Here is a 17302-nt window from a genome sequence, read left to right as displayed (position 1 = left end):
GCTCTAGGTTCCCTCTTGAAAGCTTGTAAGCCAGTCACTTCTTGCCTTTGTGGTCCCTCCCCCCCATTTGGGTATCCAGTGTCCAAGTTGCCCATCTCTGTCTACTCTGTGTGTGGAGGGGGTGGGAATGTTTCTTGCTTTGAGGGTTTGTTCCCTCTTTTGGGTTACTGCATCCATAGGTGTAGATCAAGTTCATCAAATTGTCTCAGATCACTCTTTTTTTTTCTTTCCCCTCTTCTTTCTTCTCCTGGTTGAGTTCTGATCATCCATTCATCGGGACCAGGTCACGTGGGTACCATCGTTAGCATGTTATTTTCAATCAGATATAAGGTTTTTGTAAAGCCTTAATTACAAAACAAAATTAATATAACTTGTTATATTTCTTTGATAATTCTCAATGTGAAAAGTCAATTTTTCTCAAATTATCCTTTTGTGTCATCATGAGAACACAAAATGTAAGTTGTCCTCATCCAGTGATTGTATGATTTGTTACTTGTAAAATTCAGGACCATTGAAAGAAGCATTAAAACAACACAAACCAAAAATAAATGCCTGACAAGATTTTCTTAGTTACCTCTTCTCTGGCATTGCTCTCTCAAAGATGCATTGCTTAGTGTGAGAGATGTAGTTAATTTACAAAGTGGTGTTTCCCCCTTTTCTCAACAACGTAAGAACGCTTTAGGTTGATAGTGCTTTTTAATAAAGTAAAACTTACAGCAAGTGGTGGTGGTGGTAGTGGTAGTGGCAGTGTGCCGTGGAGTCAGTTCTGACTCAACGTGACCCTGTATAGGGTTTCCAAGGCTGTAAATCTACGAGAGCAGAAAGCCTTGTCTTTCTCACACAGAACAGCTGGTAGTTTCGAACTGCTGCCTTAGAGATTAGCAGCCCAACTCATAACTACTACACTACCAGAGCTCCTTTTACATCAAGTATTGAGCTAGAATTCTCCCTAATTTAACTGAGCGGGGAGGGAAGAAGTGAGAGAATGTCCCAAAGTCTGTCACTCACTGTGTCAGCTACAGAGCCCCTGATATAATGGTGATCTCAAAAAAAGGACCATTTGAGATTGCTAACTTTTGAGACCCCAAGATATCAGTGTAAACATTAAAAGAACTTAGCACAGCTACCACTGCTTCTGTAATATAAGGGGGTTTCAAAAAATTTGTGGAACTTTAATTTTATTTGTCCAGTAACCTCTTGAAGTCCTCTTGCGTAGTTGGGGTAGGGAGATGATAAGGACAGGAATGATCTTGCAAGCCTACTGCTGGGGGTTGAGGGAAATTAGTTCCTTCATTGCTGTCAGTGACTTCCCACTAGTATTTCAAGTTCCCACAAAACTACCCAACTCAGGCCCTAGGAATCTAGAATTCACTTTTTGTTGCTGGAACTTATAGGAAGATGAACGCCAGGCTTTTCTCATTTATGTGATCTAAGTCAGATTGTTCTAGTATGCTACCTACAAATACACCCAAGAAGGCAAGGGTTCTTAATATTTATTGAGTGCTTTCAAGGTGCAAGGCACTTGATTATATTTTACCTTATTTACTACCCCTAAACTACCACCACCAACCACACACAACCCTGAAAAGTAGTTTATTCTTAGTTCCTTTAAACCGATGGCAAAACAGACTACAGACTCAGAGGTTGAGTAACCATCAATGTAGCCAAGAATAGAATTGACCCTTGATTTTTTTCCACCAGTATTTGCTGGGTTCATTTTGGGGCATTTGTGCCAATTCATATTTGAATGGAAACTTCATATACTGGCTGTCACCAATGTGATCCAATGTAAGAAATACGCACCAAATTTTAATTAACTAATCCTTGCTTATCTTTTAGTCAAAGGAGATAATGTAGGAATAAAATTTTCAAAGTCTTTGTATTTTGAGGCATGAATATAGTAGAAATTTGTTTCATTCCCAATTTCCATTATTGAAGTATGTCTATTCACAATATCCAGAGTTATATATAGCAGCAGGAAGAGGGGGGTAAAGTGATCATGAATATACAAGGGGACTTCAAAAAGGTTGTAGAAAAATTCCATTATCTTTTTTTCGTGATATAAATATATTTATTTTGATAAAATTTGGATTACTTTTCTGAAAAAAGTACCCAGAATGGTTGAGGAGGAGTGGTATTCTTCGTTTAAAACACAGAAGAAAACTTACAAGTTCCCACATATTTTTTCAATAAATTCACAAAAATACAAGAAACTTAAATATCAACCTCTGTCCGTCCACGTCAGCCATGTTTCCAGTGAAACCAACCACTATAATTAGTTGAGCTTCTAACACAGTTTCTTTCTTTTTTTTTTTAAAGTTTTTATTATGAATTATGTGTTTGTTTACATGGGAGAACATTATCCATTATTCTTACATTCATCCTATCGTATTTCGTTTCATTACAATGATTAAAATCCCCTGCATGCATTATCAAACATCCAAAGGGTACACTCCACACGCCTGCCCCAGCCACCAGCATACAGCCCCTCTCCCTCCCTGAGTTTTAATTCCACTTTTCAATGAACTTTTTTAAGTCCTGTCTTCACATTTAAATTCTCTATGTTAACACAAGAGTTCCAGTGACTTAGTCTTCAAAACTTTGTTGTTGTTGTTAAGTGCTGTCAAGTCTGTTCCAACTCATAGGGACCCTGTATAGATTGGGTTTCTGAGGAGTGGCTGGTAAGTTTAAACCTCATACCTTGTGGTTCAAACTGACCTTGCAGTCCAGTGCTTATCCTACATGTTGTTGTTATTTTCAGTTCAAATCCCAGCTCTACTATTCTCCAGCTGAGATATAGTGTGTACTCAATAAATGTTGGAGTCCTGGTATGATGCTGTGGGTAAATGCCCTGGACTGCAAAGTCAGATTGAACCGCAAGGTTGGCAGTTCAGGTTCACCAGCCACTCCTTGGAAACCCTATACGTGGTTGCTATGAGTTGGAACTGACTCAGTGGCACTTAACAACAACAATAAATGTTAACTTTAATTGCTATTATTAATACTAATTAGCACTACACAAAAAAGTATTTCAAATTTGACAGTATTGGAATTCCTGGGCGGAGAGGTATTCTTCTAAAATACATGTCATAATTTTTTCGCCTAAATCTAGATATTAGTTAATACTTGTAATGGTTCTTTTGTAATTCTTTTTTCATAAGAATACAGTACCTTTCTCTTAATATCTTTGTTTTCTTTAATCAATTGATATTGATATGGGTCGTACTTCTGTAGTTTTCCTTGCAAACCACATAAAGAATTGACCTAACAGTTGCAGGATGTTTGAGAACAGTTCTGATAATTGGCCTTTCTGCTGCATTTGGCTTACTTTAGAACTATATTGGAATTATTCCCTCCTTCTTGCCTGAGGTCTGCCAAGTCACCTTGTCTAGCGGCTTTTATTTTCTACCGTTTTAAGTAGTTCTGGAAGTTTGGAACTTTCAACCCACATCAGCAGATTTGCCCTTTTGCATTTGGCAAGAATCAGGGTTTGCCATTTGTTTCCAAGTAGAGGTGGGAGTATGGTGTTATAAAGATTGATGTCAGCGTGACTCTGGAAACAGTGATTGTTAGATAATCAGTGAATTGAAGCCAGAAAAGAGAATTTGGAGCATTATTTTTAGAGCGAATTATATTTGTACAGATCTACAGCAATGTATCTATTGCTTTTCTTTGAATATATTCATCTTTAGGGTAAAACAATATACCTTTAAGAGGCATCACATAACATCATCCATTAATTGAAACTTCAGAATAATTTGGCCTGGAAATTAAAATATCCTTAACCTGATTTGAACTATGCAATGTCTTTTTCTTAACTCTCTAACACAGTGACTGCATTTAATTGCTTGTTTTGAAAGGAGGTGTCAATTACTCATCCTTCCTCCTCAAAACCCAGCCAAAAATAAAAATTGGTGGGCTTGGGAAGGTGGGAGATGTAGAAATGAAATTTAATTTTTTTATGATAAATGATAGCATATATTCCTAGAAATATGACTAGAAACATTTAATAGAATGTTGATGTGTCCATGTATGTGGCTTTTCAGATTACTGGAGTGAGAGTGACAAGGAAGAAGCAGATACTCCATCAACACCCAAACAAGACAGCCCTCCACCCCCCTATGACACATATCCACGGCCTCCCTCTGTAAGTTAATTTACATACTTAATATATAATCACAATATACTTAATATATTATTTAATCAAAAACATCCTTTGTATGTTAAAAATGTAGGTAGTAGAGAAAGTAGAGTACTGGAAGTGAACAAAAAGAAAACACAAAGACAATGTTGACACATTGTAATAAATATAACTAATGTCACTGAACAATTTGTACAGACATTGTCAATTAGTAACCTAACTTGCTGTATAAACTTTCACCAACAACTCAATGCAATTTAAAAAAAAAAAGAACTTATACAGTAGATTGCACAAGCCCTGTTGTCTGTTGTGGCATATAAGCACTGGACTGGTAACCACAAGGTCAGAGTTCAAACCTACTAGCTGCTCTCGGAAATCCTATACAGGGTCTCTATGAGATGCAACCAACTTAACAGCACAAGACAACAACAATAGATTACTTGTTATACTTTAGCTCTTGTCATTGTTGTTGTTGTTAGGTGCCATTGATTCAGTTCCGACCCATAACGACCCCGTATAGGGTTTCCAAGGAGCGGCTGGTGAGCTTGAACTGCCAACCTTGCTGGTCAAACTAACCTTGCAGTCCAGCTCATTAACCCACAGCACCACACCAGGAAATCTGGAGACCAAAAAGCAATACAGAAGAATGTTTAAAAGTATATGAATAACATTTAATCAGGAGAAACAGTCACCATAGATTCCAGGCAAAATAAATACCTGACTAGTTTTATTAGTGAAATAGGTCTTTTAAGAAAAGATATGGAAATTGACCTTATCTATTCCATACTAATAATGTTCATTCCTATGACCTGTAGAAGCAACTCATAAAGATTTATATCATACTTGTAACTGTATTAGACATGTTTTGGTGTGCAATTTTTGAGTTAGCCATGGGATCTGATTTCATGTATACATTCCCATGCAGTTCTGGACTTTTTAAGCCTATATAAATTATTCTGTGTATAAACTGTACTTTGGTTTATTAATCAGATTAAACAATTGTCCTGGTTTGCATAGAACTGTCCCGCTTTATAAAGGAGCTCTGGTAGCGTAGTGGCTACAAATCGGGCTGCTAACCTCAAGGTCCGCAGTTCGAAACTACCAGCCGTTCCGCGGGAGAAAGATGAGGCTTTCTGCTCCCGTAAAGATTTACAGCCTCGGAAACCCTATGCAGTGTCACTATGACTTGGGACCGACTCCACAGTACTTAACAACATCAACAACAATCCTGCTTTATGCCCATTTCCTATCAGAATTACCAAAGTGTCTAAGTAGTGTCCCAGTTTAGACAGTACATGACATGTTTATACTAACCACAAGAATTAATTCTGTTGAATGTGACACTGATGATGGGCCCTGTAAACTTTCACTCAATCCACAATAAAAACCTTAAAATATATATATATAAATATAAAAAAAAAGAATTAATTCTGCCTGTCTTGGGAAATGAAAACTGTACTTAGGTGGCAATAATAGTCAATCTAACTTAGTCTCCATATTATTCTAAGAGGTGTTGAATTAGAAAGGCAGTATACAAGCTACTAATAGGATTCTCGATTGCATCTCAACTTTGGCGGTACTTAAGAATCACTCCTGGAACATTTTAGACATGGAGATACTCAGGCCCAACATAGTGAAACCGAATATTTACTGATTAAAAGTAAATCCGAATCTTTGGGACTGTAAATGACTCATATTGTGAACTCTGAGAAAAGAGACTGTTTTGTCCATCTGTACATTTCCATGGGTAAGTACAGCCCTGGCACTTATTTATCAGGTGCTTAGTAAATATTCCTAAAATAAATGAATGGGTTGTTGTTGTTGTTGTTAAGTGCTGTCAAGTCAGTTCCAACTCATAGCAACCCTGAATAGGGTTTCCAGGGAGCAGCTGGTGGGTTTGAGCCACCAACCTCGCAGTTCAAACTGACCTTGCAGTCCAGTGCTTATCCTACAGCACCAAACCAGGACTCCTGAATGGGTAGTGTTGGCTAGTAACTAAAAGAAAAGCCACATTTTCAATAAAAATATTTGGTTGCTGAGGAGAAATGCAAGGGGGAAAGTACAGAATTGCCCCATCTGTACATATTTATTTAATAAATATTGTAGTTTACCTAATGCAATAGAGTGCAAAGGGTATGCAATAGAAAGAAAACAAGTTAGTGATAAGATATAGTTTGTTGTATTTTTCCTCTTTCCCTAAAATATCATGATCTGAACAGTTCCTTTAAGGTATTTATAAAAGAGGAATAATGGAAAACAGCAGCTTCATTGAACAGTCCTTTAAACTTAAGAATTTCATGAAAGAAGCTATTTACAATTTTTTTAGACATATGGGAAGGTAAGCCTACTGCTCACAGAAAATGCCAGGTAACTTCTCCTTCTTTATCCAGGGGAGCAACATAGCCTACACCTCAGCCAGGCTTGTTTGCCCTGGCCTCTACCTCAACTTCATCTGTGATGATAATGCTCTATCAGTCTGGCCCTCCTCCTTCCAAAAAGGAGGCTGGGCTGCTCTGTTACTTCTGAGAGCTAGATTAAGGTTCGTTTCAATAGGGGTACCTGTGAGTATTTGATGCCAAACCCTTTTTCTTGACTGGCCTTGGTGCTATAATGACAGATACTCCCAAACTTAAAATTCCAGGGAAAAAAATATTCTGCTCTTCTTTTATGTTCATGTACCCCATAATGTCTATGTTCAAGGAGCCGTGGTGCCACAGCCATTAAAAGTCTCTGCTGCTAACCAAAGGGTCAGCAGTTTGAACCTACCAGCTGCTTTGTGGGAAACGGATATAGTAGTATCCTTCTGTAAAGGTTGTTGTTGTTGTTTTTAAGTGCTATCAAGTCAGTTTCTACTCATAGTGACCCTGTATAGGGTTTCTGAAAAGCAGCCGGTGAGTTTGAACTGCTGACTTTGTGGTTCACAGTCCAGTGCTTATCCTACAACACCACACAACCTTGGAAACGCTGTGGGGCATGTCTGCTCTGTCCTGTAGGGTCACTATGAGTCTGAATTTGTTCGGACAGCAATGGGTTTGGTTTAGTTGTGGTTCAGGGCAAATGTTAATCCCCATCAGGGTATAATCTTACCTGTCTACATTTTTTTAATTATGATAAATACATATGCAACAAAACATTTGCCATTTCAGCATTTTGAAAATGTGCAATTCAGTGACATTAATTACATTCATCATATTGTTAAAGCATCACCACTATCTTTTTCAAAACTTTGCCATCACCCTTAACAGAAGCTTAGTGTCCCTCTTTCCTGCTCCCTCTCCCCATCCCTAGTAATCACTAATAAACTTTGATCTGTATAGTCTTGCTTATTCTAGGTATTTTGTGTTAGTGGGATGCTATAATATTTATCCTTTTGTGACCGATTCATTTCACTCAGCGTATTTCCAAGTTTCACCCATGTGTTTGTACTACATTTCTTTGTTAATATTCTAGAAAGTACCTGAGAATTGACAAGACCATAAGACGGCTTTCCTGTGAAGAAGAGAAAGGGTTCTGTTTCTTTATGGGCATTTTGTTTTCATATCCAAAAGGTTCTATCTTTGCCTTCATCCCAACCTATATAAAAACTGGAAATACACATTTGGGGAACCACTCCTCTTCAGGATCGCAAACATGTTGAAATTTTAAAACCAGAGATTTTCCAGTTGCTGAACATTTTTCAAGTACTAACATTTCCCTATGCTTTCATTATAAAATTGTGCGTTCATGTGGTAGATTATTTTTCATGAGAGCCCAGTATAGCTACATTTTAATACATTCATGCCTCTGCCTTTTGAAATGTAAGCTAAGACCTACTTGTGAGCTATCTGGAGACTTGAATAGGTATTAACTAGATAAGCGTCTGTTCACTTGAATAATATCTGGTGACATCCAACTGTATTCCTTGGTGATAGAACCAGTCTATTATCTCTGAGGTGACTGATCCCAGTTTTCTTGCCATCCTCTCCATAGATGAGTTGTGCCAGCCCTTATGTGGAAGCAAAACACAGCCGGCTATCCTCCACAGAGACCTCTCAGTCCCAGTCATCCCATGAGGAGTTTCGCCAAGAAGTGACTGGGAGCAGTGCAGTATCCCCTATACGCAAGACAGCCAGTCAGCGCCGCTCCTGGCAGGATTTAATTGAGACGCCACTGACAAGCTCAGGATTACACTATCTTCAGACTCTGCCCCTGGAGGATTCTGTCTTCTCTGACTCCGTGGCTATCTCTCCAGAGCACAGGAGGCAGTCCACCCTTCCAACTCAAAAGTGCCACCTACAGGATCACTATGGGCCATATCCCTTAGCTGAGAGTGAGAGGATGCAAGTGTTAAATGGAAATGGGGGCAAACCTCGAAGTTTCACTCTGCCTCGAGATAGTGGGTTCAACCACTGCTGTCTGAACGCACCCCTTAGTGCCTGTGATCCACAGGATGATGTGCAACCAACAGAGGTGGAGGAAGAGGAGGAGGAGGAGGAGGAAGGGGAGGCAGCAGGGGAAAACATAGGAGAAAAAAGTAAGTATGTTTATGGAGATTCTTAGCCTGTATACAGAAAGTCTTAACCTTTTCTAATTTATTTTAAGAAAATAGAATTTTGCTTTTTTTCCCTTAAAACAATGGTCTTGCTGCATAAGAACTTAGGTTAACTTGGGGAAAAAATGATGACTAATGAAGCTTGTATCCCAGAACACCCACAGCTAGAGCAAATCATTCTTTTCTCCAACTACCCATTTATTTTGTAAGGTTAATGGTATTCATTTATTTTTCTTACTTCTCTACTCTCTACTCTCTTACATATATCACCCCTTTGTCCCACAGTGGTTGACCCTTGAATCTGGGTTGAACTATAAATGTTTATAGACAAGTGTTAGAGGAGCTTCCACTGAATAAGTAAAAGAATGCACATACACATACTTATCTTCCATTTTCATTGTCAGAAGATTTAAAGGGAAAATTTAGAAGACAGTTTTCCCAACAAGAAATTTCACATAGCATTTCTGTCAACTCCAAATAGCTGAACTTGTTTCTGAAACCAATTTGCCCAAAGCATGCATCTATTCTCTTTGTATGTATGTTGATAGCAAAACTCAATTTATGTGACTCAACTCTTAATAGAGACAAGTCAATTACGGTACCTTCCTGGGGTGGTACTGTAGGATCAGCACTGGACTTCGAACCATAGGGTCAGAAGCTCAAATCCACCAGCCACTCCTCAGAAACCCTATACAGAGTTGCTGAGTTGGAACCAGCTCAACAGCACTTAACAACAACAAAAATGCCTCGTTAACATTAAAAATATGTTGACTTATTTTTTATTCCAACATTCCATACCAAGTATCTGTTTATAACTAATGTGATGCACCAATTCAAAAACCCAGGCTAGTTGAAGGGAAAGGCTATAATGCAGTTCTTTTAGTGGAGAAATACAATTAAGTTTGGCTATAAATCCTGAATGTAACATGAAAAAAAAAAATAGTAGAAAACTGTTTGTATCTCTTTACTCAAAATGAACTCTATCTAGGTCAGTTAGTGCAGCTGACCTGAGCCAACGTTGATAAAACTAGTTACTGGTTTGGTCCTCCTAGGACCTAAGACTTCTCTTTTTAAGGATACAAACTGTCTGTATCCTTGGACCTGTTTGGCAAATATATGAATTTGATTACAGGTTTTATTAATTCTGTTCTTCACAACTTCAAAAACAACTCAAAGCTTACAGGGTTACCAACAGGTCACAAACATCATATTGATGTCACCCATGACTCATTTCAAATGAGAGTCACTTTGGAAATTAATGACGAGAACACAGTAGGTTTCCTTTTATGGTAGGACTCTTTGTTGCATTATTTAATGGGGTTTCAATTGTTTCTTACACCAACAAAATATAAAAGTTGTTTATAATAAACTCATTTTAAGTACAAGTGAAGTACAAGTATGCAAAAACTCATGTGACATACAAGTATGCAAAAATGTCTATGGAAAAGTGAAATTGAAAGATAACAGAATTTTTCCTTGAATTTTTTGATACCCCCTCATATTTTGCCCATAATCCTCAGGAGGAGTACTAAAAAAGGTTTACTGTTGGTACAGGAAAAGTAGTTATCATCCATTATCAGTCAAACCCTCAAATAAATAAACATTCACGTTTATTAGAGATTATATAAGAGTCCTATGAAAGAAATACTGAGGAGCCATGCTAGGTTTCTGTAGGAGTTCTGACAAGCTTGATGATGCATGTTTAATATTATAAATGTTACCAGGATTAACAAATGTTTTTTTAAGATTTAACTAAAGTTGAATTAGAAACTTATATTCCAGTGTCATACAACAGCTGTACCTGAATATATCAGGCTTATTTATTATTGTGCAAACACTGAAGAAAATACTTCCATCTCAGTCCTTATTAACTAAATTGTCTTAAAATTAGGCGCTGAAACAAACTAACAAAAAACTTATTGCCAGAAATTAGGCATAGCTTTCCAAATTAGAGACTTGTGGTCAGCGAATATCCCAGTATTTCTACAGGTAGAAGTCAATGAAGTCCTTTTTTAGGACAAGCAAGTTGTGGGTTAATGCACTGGACAGCAAAGTCGGTTTGAACCGCAAGGCCAGCGGTTCAAGTTTACCAGTTGCTCCTCAGAAACCCTATGCATGGTTGCTATGAGTCAGAACAGACTGGGCGACATTTAACAACAACAGTGGTTACCTGATGGAGTCCTGGTGTGGCACTGTAGGATAAGCACTGAACTGCTAGCCACAAGGTCGGAAGTTCAAACCTATACCAGCCGCTCATCAGAAACCCTATCCAGGGTCGCTATGAGTGAAAACCAACTCAAGCGTACTTAATAACAGCAAAAACAGTTGCCTAATACTTCCTGCTAGTTGTTGTAGAAGGGAGGATTGCGAAGGAGAAAGCATATCCTAGAACATGAAAGGAAAGGATGCTGCCCTTCTTTCAGGTTTTCTACTAATCCACAGAGCATCTCTAGTTAGATAGCTTTTGATTTTTTTTTTCTTTTAACATCCCTTGATCTTTTCCATTGTTCTACACATTAGCTTTATTTATAGCCCTGTAGCTGCACTCTCAAGTTAATTTTTTTTTTTCCTTAAGATTCCCAAATGAATTAAGTGGGCAGTTGTTATTCATTACTTTTTTCTTCCCCTCCCCGACAATGGGATCTATCTTTGTGGAATAATTGTGATAAAGCAGAAAAATCCTAGCCAGTATGTCAGGAAATTTGTTCAGTTTGTCTTAAGGAGTAAATATTACCTGACAGTCCATATACTATTTCAGTCAGATCGACTTCACTAAAGCACCATCTTTCAGACCACACTTATCTCTTGGTATTTTTCCATACATCTTGCCGCTTGACGTTCAGTGTACTTCAGACTGTTCTCAACAGAGCACTGCATTTCATGCTTGCCCAAAAGATGCTTCTTTATTAATGGACTCTAAGTTCACCTTTTCGAGTAATTTTTTTTCTTCATTGCTCTTTTTAATATTTAGAAGTGTGCAATTTGATGAGCACTTTGTTGTGAAATATCAGCTTTAAAATCAGTGTTTTAAAAAGAATCTTTAAGGTTTACTTAAGGACGGTCATGTCCATAACTGTCTTGGTTTGGCCATTGGTAGTAAATATCCCAGGCTGTATATTCAAACCAAGCTGCTGTCATTGTCAACAGAGCATAAGTTATACAAGAGAAAGAAATCGCAGACGTATGTGCATGCCACCCACCACTTAGCTCACTGCCGTTGCATGGTTAAGGAGGCAGTTCATGTTTGTGAAACGCAAAGTTCAACAGCAGTGTGTTACTAACCATCCCTCCAAGGCCAGCGTTTGGTTTGACCTACTAAAGTGAATTTGTACTAATCAAGTACAGACCTGCAGATTAAATAAGTTTACTGTCTCTGGCTGCAAACATTTTTCTGTTTGCCATGAAATTTAAAATATGAAGCCTCAAGCAGTTGGTGGGCAGACTTAATGGAAGAAAACATTAAAATATGGCCTTAAAGGTAAAGAATTATGTCATCAATCAAATGCTTCTCATGTATATTATACCTCCCCTTTATGTAGCATGTATTAGACAGTGCTTTAGCACTTACAAAGCAATCTAAAAAACAAGCTGTTCCTAAATTCATGACCTAGATGTTTTTCAGTTTCCTTATAGATGTGGAATTTGACCCTGCTTATGAAGCATAAATTTAGCCTTCTTTAAGACAGATTTCAGTCTATATTCTCATGGCTGAACTAACTTTTGTCTTATTTTGAAATTCAATTATTTAACTGAGTCATACTGCGATTTTTTGAGGCTGAAATAATTTTAGTCTAAAATGAATGCTACTAAAAGTACACAGATGAGACTTGTTTTCCTTTGACTGAAAAGTCAGCTTGCATATTAATTATCCTGACCCACTTCACTGGCATTTGGGAGAAGACAAGTAATTTCCTTCAATTAGTAATTTTGAAGCTTATTGAAGTGTAGGCCTTAGAATACCTCAGTTAAATTAAATTATAAATTATGTCAGATTATATAGATTTCATAAAAGTATGGGACAACAACAATAATCTTTATGGGAGCAGAGCTTCAGGTCTTTTCTCTTGAAGAGCAACTGGTAGGGTCAAACAGCTGACTTTTCTTTTGTCTGTAAATGCTGAACCTTTGCACCACCAGGGCTCCTTAAATAGTGCATTAGGCTTGGCAAACCCCACTAAATAATGTTTACTTGACTACATGACCTAACTTTGTTCAGTACCAGCTATTGAGTTGAGCCATATGAATTGCTGGTTTTGTAGATCAAAATTATGAAATGTCAGCAATTTTGTGTGTTTCAACATAATATATTAGCTGTGTTCTGGGACCTACAATAGAAATGTCTCATTTCATTCTTACCACTCACTAATCCTCTTTTTCACTTTGGGCATTTGGAAACTCAAAAGAAACCTTGGATTCTAAAAGCAGTAACCTCATACATATTTACTGAAGTGTGTATTTATAGATCTTGTCATTAGGGTCTCAGTTAAAATGTTTCCTCTCAGAGTGACAACCCAGTATGACCCAGATGTCCCCACTATTCCCATTTACCCTTTGGTACCAGTTCCAACTCATGGAGAACCCACAGCTGTCAGTAGAATTGTGCTCCGTAAGTTTTTCAGTGGATGAGTTTTCAGAAAGAGATTGCCAGGCCTTTCTTCCACACTATCTCTGGGTGGACTCAAACCTCCAACCTTTCAGTTAGCTGCCTCTCCTCCGGTAGGGTCCCCTCTTTTATATTCTGTATATCTTTATCACTATGGGCATAATACTACATAGTGTCTACTGGTTTATTGTCATCTCTGACCACCAGAATAAAAGCGGCTTATGAGAAGGAATTTTATTCCTATCTTATAAACTGAGTGCCTAAAAGATTAGTGCATAGTAGTTCAGACACTACTGACTGTATGAATACATGCATGAACAAATAGTAGCTAATGCTTCTGTTTCTCAATCTCTTTCTATTTTATAGTAGTTAAAGCTAAAGTTACTGTTTTATGTCAATGTGTGATATAAAAGAAGAATCAAAACATGACAAAAATCTTCATTTTTAGATATTTTGTAAAAGGAAAACCTAGGCTGCATTGTAACCATTTTATCTGAGGACCACTGAGCTAGGACATTAAGAACCAGAACTGCTCCTTGTATTGTGACTCAATTATAGTCACTTTATCTAACTTTCTTCTCCTGTATTATTTCCATTATAAAGGTGAAGGCCAAAAGAACACGCTGTGTAGAATGACTAGTTCATTATTATAATCAGGATTCTGAACTAGATTTTCCAGCAAGGATGGCTCAGATCACTGCCAGTGCTTAATTCTTTCACAAGTCTGGTTATCCCTTGGCAGTTTGTCCATCACCTAGCTTCATTATAACTTGTAAAATGTTTTGAACTTACAACTTATATTTTAGTAGATGACCAATAATCCTGCATCAGCTGGAGCAGAGGGGAGTGGATCTCAGGAGGGTTAGTAAGTAATGACGCTAAATTTAAATGACAAAAGAATGAATTCTAGATTCTACAGAGTCACACCAGCAAAAGATAGATAAGAATGAAGGTTCTCATAGAAGGATGACAACCCCTCCCCAGCATAGGAAAGACACGTTATAATTTAGTTTGTCTTACCAAGAAAGAAGGTGATCAGGGGCAGTCACAATACTACCTGGTATTATTTTCACATGTCAAAAAAAAAAACCACTTTTCTTCAGATCAGTAAATATTGTCAGTTGCTATGTAGGGTATGCTCTAGCTTATTTTATACTGACTAGCCTAAGGTCAGCCTCCTATTACCTTGGTCACCCTTGCTTGAGACAACTGAAGGTAACAGAGGTCCTATGTATATGAATCTAACTATGTGGAGTCTTGCTGTCGTGTTATGGGTTAGTACTGCAAGGTCGGTTTGAACCACAAGGTTGGCGGTTCGAGCTCACCAGCTGCTCTTTAGAAACCGTACACAGGGTCGCTCTGAGTGGAAACCGACTACCAGAAAATGATAGATTAAGGTATAAATAGAATTGCACCATAACACAGACCTTGGACATTTTTAAACTTCTACACATGTTTTTCCTTTGTTGTTTAATTCAATAGCAATAATTTGCATATTGTACAATAAATGCATGCATAATACAGTGATAGAGGAAACAGCAACCCTCCTTCTTACTCTCTAGAGGTAACTAGTATCAGAAGTTAAGGTGTTAAAGATTAAGTCTAGTCTAAATTAAATTTCCTCATATATATTTTTTCTGTAACTTAATGTGAGAAGGGAGGTGAAGATGGTCTAGTTGATTTGCAGTTTGTGTTTTTCCCTAAGTTTATACCATAGGCAGCAGTCTTGTGGAATAATTTGCCTTCCACTTCAGACTCCAACTCCAATTCTAGAATTTATTACCCTAGAAAATGAAACCAGTGTTTATTGGCCTTTTCAAAAATGATGGAAGGAGAAATATGAGAAGAAACAATGACGATGAGTGCACATATATACCACGCATACCCATATCAGAAGTTTTCTTACCTAATCTCCTATTGCTTTGGTACCATATGAATTTTACCCAGTCTTCATTATGGAGGTCATCCAATACTGACAATTTATCCCATGAATAAATAAATAAATAGCAGTTATAACTTTCAAGAGACAGAAGGCAGCGCTCTGATGAGGTTCAGAACTGAGTCTGGTGGTCAGAATGTACCTATGGCTCTTGGTTTCAAGTTATAAAACACTAAACTTTCTACTAAACCATCTCCCTCACATAGTTTTCCAGTGTTCTCACTAGACTTTATGTTTAACCAGAGGCTCATCTTATTCCTAATTAACAATAACAATTCGATCTATTGTACTCTTTTTTTTTTTTTTTTACCTTTAATTCCCACTAACATGTCATTCAGTAAGGATGAACCTTAGTTGATTCCTAATGAGCCTGTAGGGGGTTTCTGAGACAGTAACATATTATGGGAGTAAAAAGTCTCATCTTTCTCCCTCACAGTAGCTGGTAGGTTTGAACTGCCAACCTTGCAGTTAGCAGTCCAGTGCTTATCCTACAGCACCACCAGGACTTAATAAGGAAAAAGTGATCATTATATTTTTTAAGTGCAGAAATGGCAGTTTGTCATAAAAAAAACTTTTAATAGCTTACCTTCATACTTGAGAACGTCTAGAAAACTCTTGTCTCAGTAATGCCATATGATAATTTCATATACAAAGGATCTTAAAAAAGTTTGTGGAAAATGGAATTAAAAGATAATGTAATTTTTCCACAGACTTTTTGAAGCCCCTTTGTGTTATTATAAACACAAAGTATTTCAATAAAATCAACTTTTTAAATTTTAGAATAGTTGAGAATAAGAATGATGTTACTAAATTCATTGATTGATTTCAGAGGTACAAATTCTTTAACATTCTTAATCATTGATTCCCTAACATTTTAATATCTAGAATTAGCCTACTAAAATTTAAACTTAAACCTCTATATTGTACTGTCGGTTGCTTTATCAGCATATATTCCAATTTATTCTAAGTATATATTCATTCATTCATATTCACTCATTCAACAATCATTAATTATTTATTTATTACTATATTAATAAATGGAGTCCTGGTGTGGCACTGTGGGTTAATGCGCCAGACTGCAAAGCCATTTGAACTGCAAGGTTGGCGGTTTAAGCTCACCAGCTGCTCCTCGGAAACCCTATCCAGGGTTGCTAAGGGTCAGAACCGACTCGACGGCACTTAACAACAACAACATATTAATAAATAATATAGTACTATAGATACTATATTAAGAGTATATCTATCTTACTGCTAAAGTCCTTCACAGAAAAGAAGCAGAAAACAGGAAAAACATACAGAAATTAAATTTACAAGTAGGCAGTAGCCAAATTAGGCTAGGAGAGATCACATATAAGCCACAATGAATACTTGTTTGGCGTTAAGTGCCGTCGAGTTGGTTCCATCATAGCCACCCTGTATAGGGTTTCCAAAAAGCAGCTGGAGGGTTTGAACTGCCGACCCTATGGTTCACAGTCCAGTGATTATCCTACAGTGCCACACCAGGAGTCCATAATGAATGCTAAGCAACAATAATTTAATTTTTTGTTTCAGTGACTGGTTAGCAATTTTTATGCAATATGAGAAAAGCATTTTAATTTTTTTTAATTGGGCTTAATTAATTTGGAACAGTAGGATTTTTTTCATACTAGAACTGTTGTTCTGAATAACACCAGGGAAAGTTACAACATGATGTTCCTTCCCTCATACTAGACTCACAGCGTGTGGAATAGGGTTTCAGGGGCTTTTTGATAGATTGTTGTTGTTGTTTAGTGCTGCCAAGTCGGTTCTGACTCATAGTGACCCTGTACAGGGTGTCCAAGGAGTGGCTGGTGAGTTTCAACTGCCAACTTTGTAGTTCAAACCACCTTGTGGTCCAGTGCATTATCCCATAGCACCACACCAAGACTCCTTTTGATAGATAAGGAAAGAAATTACTTAACAAGATGGAGTAAAGATTGATTACAGCTATAGCTTTTTTTAAAAAAAATCTTTTATTGTGAATTGAGTGATAGTTTACATGGGAGAATATCAGTTTTGCACTCATCCTATCATATTTTGTTTCATTGCAATGATTACAATCCCCCCCCC

General features: G+C 37.3%; 1 protein-coding gene across 3 annotated transcripts in view; it reads left to right on the top strand.

Moving 5' to 3' along the window:
• Window positions 1-17302, top strand: part of CNKSR2 (connector enhancer of kinase suppressor of Ras 2) — a 427386-nt gene that overhangs the window by 359073 nt on the left and 51011 nt on the right. For all 3 annotated transcript variants that reach the window (XM_006835578.1, XM_006835579.1, XM_006835580.1), the window contains 2 exons: window positions 4047-4147; window positions 8111-8654. In XM_006835578.1, the coding sequence (XP_006835641.1) occupies window positions 4047-4147; window positions 8111-8654 (645 nt within the window). The remainder of the gene's footprint in view (window positions 1-4046; window positions 4148-8110; window positions 8655-17302) is intronic.

This window comes from Chrysochloris asiatica, unplaced genomic scaffold (assembly GCF_000296735.1).
Source record: "Chrysochloris asiatica unplaced genomic scaffold, ChrAsi1.0 scaffold00018, whole genome shotgun sequence".
Taxonomy (NCBI): Eukaryota; Metazoa; Chordata; class Mammalia; order Afrosoricida; family Chrysochloridae; genus Chrysochloris; species Chrysochloris asiatica.
The sequence above is the reverse complement of the archived record's forward strand: the minus strand, read 5'-3'. Positions and strand labels throughout refer to the sequence as shown.